This window comes from Meriones unguiculatus, chromosome 14 (genome assembly GCF_030254825.1).
Source record: "Meriones unguiculatus strain TT.TT164.6M chromosome 14, Bangor_MerUng_6.1, whole genome shotgun sequence".
Classification (NCBI taxonomy): Eukaryota; Metazoa; Chordata; class Mammalia; order Rodentia; family Muridae; genus Meriones; species Meriones unguiculatus.
Genome location: NC_083361.1, coordinates 12,407,369 through 12,418,339, shown reverse-complemented (window position 1 = coordinate 12,418,339; position 10,971 = coordinate 12,407,369). Strand labels below are relative to the sequence as shown.

Sequence of the window (10,971 nt, the reverse complement as noted above, 5' to 3'; positions counted from 1 at the left end):
AAAAGAAACTGTGGGTGGGGGCATTTCTCTGAGAAGCTGGAGACCTATGACATGGAAGATTTTTGGAAGGACATAGGGGTGACACCAGCTGAGACTCCTAGTAGCAGGGGCCATGAAGACTGAAGAGGACACCCTCTAACTAGACAGGATGCCTAGTGGAGGGAGGGAATCACCAACCCACCCACAAAAACTCTGACCCAAAATTTACCCTGCCTACAGGATGTGAATGTCCAACCAATGCTTGGTCCAACCTGAGACCCAGCCTAGGGGAGACAGCCAACTCTTCACACTATTAACATAATCTGATAAGCTTGTAGATGGGAGCCTAGTATAGCTGCCTTCTGAGAGGATCCACCAAGCAGTAGATCAAAACAGATGCTGAGGTCACAGCCCAACATTAGGCAAAGTTTAGAGAGTCTTGTGGAAAAGCAGGGGTAAAGATAGAAGGACCTGGAAGGGACAAGAACATCAACAGATCCAAATAAGCAGGACTCACAGGGGCTTGTGGAGACTAAAGCAGCAACCAAGGACCATGCATGGACTGGACCTAGGTCTCCTACATAAATTTAGCCAATGGGCAGCTAGGGTGTCATGTGTGTCTCATAATAAAGGAAGTGAGGACTATCTCTGAGAAGGACTCTGTTGACTGCTTTTTGATCACTATGCTCTCACCACACCACATCACTCTTGCCACACCACAAGGAAAGAAGATTTGCTCAGTTTTGATGTGACTTGATGTCCTGGTGTGGGTTGGTAGGGGGAGACTCCCCTTTTCTTAAGAGTAGGGGACACATATGAGGTTCGGGAAGAGGGATAGATGGTAGGACTGACAGCAGAGGCCTGAGGGGGCTTCAATTTGTATGTAAAATGAATAAATAAATAAATTAGAAAAGACAATCCAAAATACCTTAAGGGGCTTCCCTCATCATATCCATTTGACATCTGGATAGACCAAACACTAAACACATAAACACATAAATAAAGCACAACTAACTAAACACATAAGGCACACATAACTAAACTCATAAATAGGCACAAAAATACACAGTCCACAAACCATTGAAACAGCTATTGGATTTTGACATTACTTATGCAGAATAAGCAGAATCTGAGTACATGGAAGTCACGACTCACAAGAAAAGGACCCAAAGTGGGAAAACACATAGAAATGATAGCTGTGATATTTTTCAACCACCAACTGGGCTCATATAAAACAGCAACAAAACCTTGTAATATGGAGGATAGGGAATAAAAAGCTACAAAAGTAGAGACCAGAACCAGGATGCTCTGGGTGGCTCTAGACTCAGGGGATGTTCTGAGGTAAACACGGGTGCTCCGGATGTGTTGAATGTGTTGCTTGTGTCTGTATAGAAAGCCAATCATGGAGCCACTGGACCAGATGATGAGCACAGAAATCAAGATTTCAGGGCATACCAATAATACTGTGTACAGTGATCCTGCAGTTTTATCATGAGTCCAGGAGGAGCAATACAAAAAATCTCTTTGTTCTGTTGTATTTTTGTGAATCCTTGTGATATGCAGAAGCACAGGGAAAATAAGATTTAGGGTAATATACAGGACCCAGCAGAGAGAAATAAACAGGCCAATGTTGTTTGAAGATTTGACTTTAAGGTTCTTCCAACAGGAATTTCTTGGGCTGATGCTGATGGCTTGGTAGACACTCAAGATGCAAGTAGTGCCCATAGACATGCTTCTGCCAAGTCTTTCGATACAAAAAAGTAGTTTGCATATAAAATCTTTGAAGAACTGTTTCATCCCAAAAGCAGCCATTGTGAGGGGCACACCTTTAGAGACAATTATCAAGGAGTTGGCTGTGATCAGATGTGTGAGGATTAAATCTGTAGGCTTCAATGTATGTTCCTTATAGTAAATAATTAGGTAGTGGGAAAGAAGAGAGATGTTTCCCAGAATTCCAACTGTGCTTTGTGATAAGAACATTATTCCTATTGCCAAAGTTCTTGAGTGCATTTTCTCTTTTAGCACCTGATTCTTTAAATATAGCAGCAATTAATTCTCTGGGCAAAATGATGAATTCAACATTTTGTTGCCTGGAATATCATTAATGATTAAAAGAAACTTGATTAAAAAAAAAAGGAAGGTTAAATAGCAATATTCACAACATAGCCAGATCCTGCCTCAAACAACGTATTTTTGACAACAGTAATATCCTTCTTAGAATATTCATCATTAGTATCAATATTGTTACCTTGTGTAAAGCTATGAGTAGTCACTACAAAAGGAAAGAACATTAAGTTGTACATTTCTAGGAAAAACTTTGATAACTACTCATATAAGAAAAGAAGAGAGTTCTGTCAACATCTGCACCAGAAAATAAATCTATTCTTAATAAATTACTCATCTAAAGTTTAAACATTAATATTGAAAATATTCTATCAATTTATATATATTTCTCTATGCGGAAACAATAAAATATTCATTACCTAGCATAAAACCTAGTGACACTAAGGTTCAAATACAAAATCAGATGTTATATTGAATGTTAGTGTTAATTCATTTTTTCTTAAGATATTCTTATGAAAATAATATCTATAAATAAATAATTAAAAATTATCACTGGGGAGATCGGCCAAGATGGCAGCGTCCGGAGAGCACTGTGTCTGAGAAGTGGGACAGCACTCTCCGTTCAGCGACCAGGAGACTGAACTCTCGGCCCTAAAACTATAGCAATCGTGTTTCCCAAGTGAGGGGAGGCTCCCACAGCGTGGGAATTGGTTAGGTCCACTCTCGGCTGCCCAGCCAGAACCCGGAAGAAATCCCTGGTAACGTTGGCTTTGGGTCTCCGGGCTGGAACCACAAGCCTGTGTGTCCCGAACACTTTCCCAGGCTGATCAGTGGGCACAAGGGTGCCTGAGACTGGGAGTCCCAGTCGCAAGAAAACCCCACGGGGAAGCAAAGTTGCAAGTCTGATCACGGGTCACCCAGTCTTTCCCTGGAAGGTCTCTCAGACTGGAGGTACCCGCAGCCACCATCACAACTGAGCTCCCTGGAAAATGTCCCACAGACTAGCCCAACCCAGGGAACTGCTGTGCCCCAGATAGCCTGATGTTACCAGGAGAGCAGTACTCACCTGCCACAGATTACCTCTAGGGTTCTGGGGCACAGAGCCCCAACCTCAGACCTACAAAAGACCGGGAATCCTGAGATCAACCCCATGATACTGTTCCAAAGGGCAACCAGTTATCCCTAACAAAACCGACCAAACCACGGGACACACAGGTTACAGCAGCTGATCAGTAAATTTACAGCAAGAAACCCAGAAGGAGGGCAGCTGTCTCCAGGACTTCTCCCGGTGAGAGTAGAGCCCTCTTGACTAATCAGGACCACAGTTACCACCCAGGTCTCTATGCCTGAGGTGAGCTGTAGCAACTACTAAAAAACACCGGCCATCCAGTGACTATACCCAAAAAAGCTGAGAAGGCTTCCTTCAGGAAAAACCATCTTCCTGCCAAAGGGATTCTCTCCACTACAGGAGTCCAGGAACAACCAGAAACTAAATTCAAACAACTAAGATAGCCCAATGGGTAGAGGACAGCGTTAAAGTTCAACCAACAAAAGCCAGAACAATATGGCATCTCCAGAACCCAGTTATCCCGGGGCAAATAGGCCTAGACACCTAAGCATAATTGAAATTCAAGAAGATGACCTAACATCTATGCTCATGAAGAAGATAACAGAGGAAACAAATAAAATACGAAAAGCAATAAAGGAAGCTGCAGCCAAACAGTGTGTGGCCTTTAGAGAGGAAATGCTTAATTCACTGAATGAAATAAAAGAAACAGTGTATTGTTCAAACAAACAGCTGAAGGAATTGATGGAAAAACATGAATATACAGTCAGACAGGTGAAGGAAACCAACAAAATAGCTCAAGACCTGAAGATAGAATTGGTAAAATTAAAAAAAAACACGCAAATGGAAGAAATTGTGGAGAGAAAGAACTTATGGAAGAAAGCAGGAACTACAGAGGTTAGCATAAGCAATAGGCTACCAGAAATGGAAGAAAGAATCTCAGGTGTGGAAGATACAATGGAAGAAATAGATGTATCTATCAAAGAAAATGTTAAAACTAAAGATTTCTTGACACAGACTGTCCAAGAAATTCAAGACAACATAAAAAGACAAAACCTAAGAATAATAGGAATAGAGGAAAAAGAAGATTCCCTGCACCAAGGCCCAGAAAATATTTTCAACAAAATCATTAAAGAAAATATCCCCAACTTAAAGGAGAGGCCAATAAGAATACAAGAGGCCTATAGAACACCCAATAAATTAGACCAGAAAAGAAAATCCTCCTTCCACATAATAATTAAAACCGTAAGTGTACAGAACAAAGAAAAAATACTAAAAGCTGCAAGAGGCCAAGTAACATATAATGGCAAACCCATTAGAATCACACCTGACATTTCAACAGAGACTATGAAAGCCAGAAGGGCGTGGACTGATATCATGCAGACCCTAAGAGAACACAGATGTCAGCCCAGGCTACTATACCCTGCAAAACTCTCAGTCCTCATAGACAGAGAAAACAAGATATTCAGTGACAAAAACAAATTTCAACAATACCTACAAACAAATGCAGCATTACAGAAGACACTAGAAGGAAAAATACAACCCAAGAAAACTAGCTACATTCAAGAAAACACAGGAAATAAATAACCCCACTACAGTAAAACAAAAAGCAACCAAGCACATAACCGTATGACCACAGACAACATCAAATTCAAAGGATCTAACGGCCACTGGTCATTAATCTCTCTCAATATCAATGGACTTAATTCTCCAATAAAAAGACACAGACTAACAGAATGGATGCGTAAACAAAACCCAGCAATCTGTTGTATACAAGAAACACACCTAAGTCACAAAGATAGACATTACCTGAGGGTAAAGGGATGGAAGACGGCTTTCCAAGCAAATGGATGCAAGAAGCAAGCAGGAGTAGCCATTCTAATATCTGATAAAATAGACTTTCAACCAAAATTAATCAAAAGAGATGGGGAAGGACACTTCATACTCATCAAGGGAAAATCCCACCAAGAAGACATCACAATCCTGAACATCTATGCTCCAAATACAAGGGCAACCACATTTGTGAAAGAAACATTGATAAAACTTAAACCACACATAGATCCCCATACACTAATACTGGGAGACTTCAACACCCCACTCTCAACAAAGGAAAGGTCAACAAAACAGAAATTAAACAAAGAAACAATATCTCTAACAGAGGTCATGAATCAAATGGACCTAAGTGACATTTACAGAACCTTACACCCAAACACAAAAGAATTTACCTTCTTCTCAGCACCTCATGGAACCTTCTCCAAAATAGACCATATAGTTGGTCACAAAGCAAGCCTCAACAAATACAAGAAGATTGAAATAATCCCTGTATCCTTTCTGATCACCGCGGAATAAAGCTAGACCTCAATAACAACAGAAATAGCAAAAAGCCTACACACACATGGAAACTGAACAACTTGCTACTAAAAGACAGCTGGGTCAGGGAAAAAATAAAGAAATTAAAATCTTCCTAGAATTCAATGGAAATGAAGACACAACATACCCAAACTTGTGGGACACAATGAAAGCAGTGCTAAGAGGAAAGTTCATAGCACTAAGTGCCTTCAAGAAGAAATTCTAGACAGCGCATTCAAGCAACTTAATGTCTCACTTAAAAACCCTAGAAAAAGAAGAAGCAGACACACCAAGAAGGAGCAGACAGCTGGAAATAATCAAACTCAGGGCTGAAATCAATCAATTAGAAACAAATAAAACAAATCAAAGAATCAATGAAACCAAGAGCTGGTTCTTTGAGAAAATCAACAAGATAGACAAACCCTTAGCCAAGCTAACTAAAAGGCAACGAAATCAACAAAATCAGAAATGAAAAGGGGGACATAACTACAGACACTGAGGAAATCCAAGCAATCATTAGGACTTACTTCAAAAGTCTATATGCAACAAAATTTGAAAATTTAAATGAAATGGACAATTTTCTTGATCGATTCCACTTACCAAAGCTAAATCAGGACTAGATAAATCAATTAAATAGTCCTATATCCCCCAAGGAAATAGAAGCAGTGATCGAAAGTCTCCCATCCAAAAAGAGCCCAGGACCAGATGGTTTCAGCGCAGAATTCTACCAGACATTCAAAGAAGAGCTAACACCAATTCTCTTCAAACTATTCCACAAAATAGAAACAGAAGGAACATTACCAAACTCATTCTATGAAGCCACAGTCACCTTGGTACCTAAACCTCACAAAGACTCAACAAAGAAAGAGAATTTCCAGCCAATCTCCCTTATGAACATTGATGCAAAAATACTTAATAAAGCAGATGCTGAGCCTGATGGGTAACTGTTGCGCAGAGTGAATGAAATTTAATGTAAGAACTGGGAAATAGTAAGAGCTGGAGAGGACAGGGTCTCCACAAGGAGAGCAACAGATCAAGAAAATTTGAACACAGGGTATGAGACTCATACTCCAACCAAGGACTATTCATGGAGATAACCTAGAACCCCTGCACAGATGTAGCCCATGGCAGTTCAGTGTCTAAGTGGGTTACCAAGTAATGGGAAGAGGGACTGCCTCTGACATAATCTGATTGGCCTGCTCTTTGATCTCCTCCCCCTGAGGGGGGGAGCAGCCTTACCAGGCCACAGAAGAGGACAAAGCAGCCACTTTTGATGTGAACTGATCGACTGAGATCAGAAATGAGAGAAGAACCTCCCCTATCAGTGGACTTGGGGCATGGCATGCATGCAGAAAGGGGTGGGAGGGTAGGATCGGGAGGGGAGGAGGGAGGGGCTTATGGGGGGATACAAAATGAATAAAGTGTAATTAATAAAAAATAAAAAAAAACTATCACTGAAAAAATTGAGTTTGAAGAAAGATATCTTGAATGTGTATGAGGGCCACTGGTATTTTTTTTAAGGTAGCTGTTATGAAACCACAGACCCCCAGCAAACGGCCAAACATGAAACACCCATGAATATTAATGATGATTTTATAAATAAAATGACATGGTATTTACTAAATCTTTTGTATTTTTGCTTGTGAATTTTACATTTCATGATCTTTCAGGCTCCGTTAAAGAAACAGGTACAAGAAATGACACTCACCATAATATACAATCATACAGATCGCACTTGGAAGCCCACCATACTGCGCAGCAATGTAACTCACCATCTTGGAGTTCCTGGTTTTCTGCGATTGCTGAACACACACAAAGTGATGGTGCCTGCATGCCTGACCTTGCAAACAATAAATAATCCTCAAACAATGGAAGAAGTATCATCTAAGACTTCCATGGAAGTGGAGACAGTAATACCAACTTTAAAGGCAGGAATTTGGAAGTGAAATGTACTCTGTACTATAAGGTGGGTCTCAGGTTGGGCCAAGCATTGGGTTGATAGTCCGTCAATTCCTGACCTCTCTTTTCCCCTGTACTTCTTGATCTATCTTGTTGAGTACTATTTAAATGTAATCAGAAAATAGTTTAGTACTCCCATCACTCAATGTGTTTTTAAAAAGAGCACATTAAATCTACAGAAAAAGAAGGAACATGGATAATAAATTGTTTGGATGGGATGGGATTGGCTAGATAAAGGGAATAATATGAATATATAGAATTCTCAAACAATAAAAATAAGATCATTGCCATGCAGGTTTGTTTATGTTTCACATAAAGAGGAATTGCCAGTTTCTCAAAATGTATATGTCAGTGTTAACACCCATTGTCAGTCAGTGCATGAAGTTTCTTGTTAATTTGTATCTCTATCCAAGTTTGAATTTCCCTACCATTGCATTAGCTTTATCTTATTTTACTGAAACAGTGAGTTTACTGATTTTCTTTTATGGAGTTGGTAAAAATGTTTTCCATTTTGTAGGCTACCACCTTGTCTGAATGACAGTGTCCTTTGCCTTTTTTCATTGTTATTATTCATCTTTAAATTTTAGTTTATTTACTTTACATCTTCAGGCTCCGTTAAGGAAACAGGTACAAGAAACGAAACTCACCATAATATAAAATCATACAGAGCGCACTTGGAAGCCCACCATCCTGGGCAGTAATGTAACTCACCATCTTGGAGTTTCTGGTTTTCTGCAGTTGCTGAACACACACAAAATGATGGTGCTCTCATGCCTGACCTTGCAGAAGAAGCAAATAATTCTTAAACTATGTAAAAAGTATCACCTAAGACTTCCCTGGAGCTGGAGACATCTGGAAAGGCAGTAATTTGGAAGTGAAATGTACCCCCTGTTGGAAAACTAAATGTAATTGCTCCAACTTATTTAGGGTAGAAAAGAAAGAGCTGATATACAGAAGAATGAAATCATCCAGCATTCTATCTTTATCCTGAGATTCCTGGACCATTTCTCTTTCCCAATACTAGAGTCTTTCTGAGAGAATCCAATGACTGAAATTTGTCTTTAGGGTCTGCAGAGAATGTAAAATTCTGTAGGGGAGCTCTCAGTGTGGTAACATTTATCACATTAACTAAAATCACATGTTCCCACTGACAAGGCTAAATTAAAGCTTTGCTATGCAAAGATGCCTTCTGGAGTTAAATTTAAAACCGGTAAACAGAACTTGTAATCTTGGTTTTATGAGTGCCTTCTATCATTTTAATAAATATTTGATTTCAGAGGCAGCATTTTATTCTTTTTGCCAAGAAAAGGTGTTCGAGGATGTTTGGTAAATGATTGTCAAAATTTATAACAGTTATGAGTATTGGGGAGACTTGAGAAATGTGAACACCTATGGGCTTCATATAACAAGTAAAAACCTGTGCTCAACAATGCTAAGAAACATTTTCAAAGTCCCAGTCTGTGCATAAATTGATTCATAATTTGCCACTGTATCTTAACATTCTGAAAATATCTAAAATGCAGTACTAAAATTATATTCCAATGCTACAAAATCTACCCTTGTCAGAATTGGATTTTGTGAGTTCAACATAGACCCAGTTTTCATCATTTACTAGATGTACTGTTTGCATTCCATGGCACAATAATGCTTTCAATCGAATGAACTATTTAACAATGGCCCTTAAAACATAAAAACTAATATGTGATAAAATATTTGTCATATAAATTAACACTGGGACAGGGCGATAGTTCAATCTGTAAACTGCTTGCATTCTGAGCATATGGATGTGAATTCAATCTCTAGAGTTTGTGTTAAATATCTGGTTGTGTTGGTGCACACTTGTACTCAAGCACTGGGGAGACATGGACCAGAAGATTTCAGTTCTGGGGATCACACACCAGACTTGTAGACTGCACAGAAAAATCCATTCCAAGAAAAGAATCTTTCACTATTTAAAAAGAAGGATAAATATTGTATGTGGAACAACAGAGGTTGTGCTATGACCACACACAGATATACCAAATTTAGGCAGGCACATGAATACAGACATACAAACATAACATCACACATACACAAAGAGAAGAGTCACTAATTTCAGGTTGAGACTTATATGTACTAATGGCTAGGCTTGATCTAACTATGAATCCTAAATAAAAGCTATAAACAACAATAAAGAGAATCCAAAGAGAATCAGTATAGTATAGAATACTATGCTTTATAAAACTGAAGGTGAATATGGTCCATAAATTTAGGCTGATGGTTGTTTCCTTGTCTGTCTGTCACAAAGTTTTCTGTTTCCACACAAGTAATGAAACCTGGAAAACATATCTTGATGATGAGAGTAACATTTTCATAACAACAAATTAATACAAACGACAGAACAAATTTGTTCCAAAAGAGTGTTATGCAAGATTCACAATGAGAGTCAACTTAACTTCAACACTGTATTCTCAAATTCAAGTGGGAAAAAGGACCCAGCATTCATCAAATCTGACTTTTAGGACAGACACGGTTCCTGGTTAAGTCATGAATGTAGTGGTAAATCATAATGTTCTTTACTCTAGAAACCAGTTCATAGTATGCTTCACTCCAGGGTTAGATGATTCCTATAGTCCTATTATAATCTTTATTATAAACATGAAACCATTATTCTAACAGCTCTGATAATTATTCAAAAGTCATCAATGTTTACATAAATAAGCATATTTATGTAAAATATGTTTTGAGGAAAATATTAATGGGGCAATCATAATTCTTAATCACATTTGTAATCACATATCAATGTGATTTGTAACCTTCTAAATTCAGGCTCAAAGATTTCAGCTGTGTGAAGGTTTAGTACAAGCTCAGTAAACTCCTTTTTTTCAGTTGTTTTTATTACAGCCTGAAAGTATTTCTTTCCATTGAAAGTATTTCCTCTACATCTGTTTTGACCCCAGAATCCATTTTGTAGATTTGAGCACTTACCAAACCTCCCTTATTGTTGGAACTGTTCTCCAGGCTGAACTATAAATGCTTCCTTAAGTCCTGCTCTATCAGGAACCTTAAGTTCAGTATGTAGCTCTTACCATCCTGAGAGCCAGCACTGTCAGAAAGGAAAGCATCTCAATGCTGAAATAAGAATCTGCATCTCTGTGACCTCATGTCCCTTCAGAACTACAATCTTCATTTCACCTGGAGTGGCCGTGACAGTGCTGGCCTTGGGATCAAATAATTCTGACATTTTCTCCAGTTGCTAATTGCCAAAAGCAATTATGAGTTATTTGTGAGTGGCTCCAAAGTAACAGAGTTCTTTGAAGAGGCTGTTACTTTTTCATTGTCCTTGAATGCTGATTAAGGCAAAATGTTCAGGGACCATTCCTCTGATATGTACTAGTCTTGCAAAGAAGTTTGTGTTCCCATGTACTCCAGCCTTCTCTTTGCTCTTCCTCCGGAAATCAACCTAACTGCTTCTTTTCATATCCTCTTGCTTTCCCATTTTATAGTTCATAGCATAGAATTAGTAAAGAATTATGGCAATGTAATGAAGTACTAGTAAAAGGAAAGACATGATG

General features: G+C 38.8%; 1 protein-coding gene across 1 annotated transcript; it reads right to left on the bottom strand.

Moving 5' to 3' along the window:
• Positions 1-1,068: 1,068 nt before the first annotated feature.
• Positions 1,069-1,989, bottom strand: LOC110542707 (vomeronasal type-1 receptor 4-like). Its single transcript, XM_021629237.1, has one exon. It carries the CDS (start codon positions 1,987-1,989, stop codon positions 1,069-1,071), a length of 921 nt encoding a protein of 306 aa, XP_021484912.1.
• Positions 1,990-10,971: the final 8,982 nt, after the last annotated feature.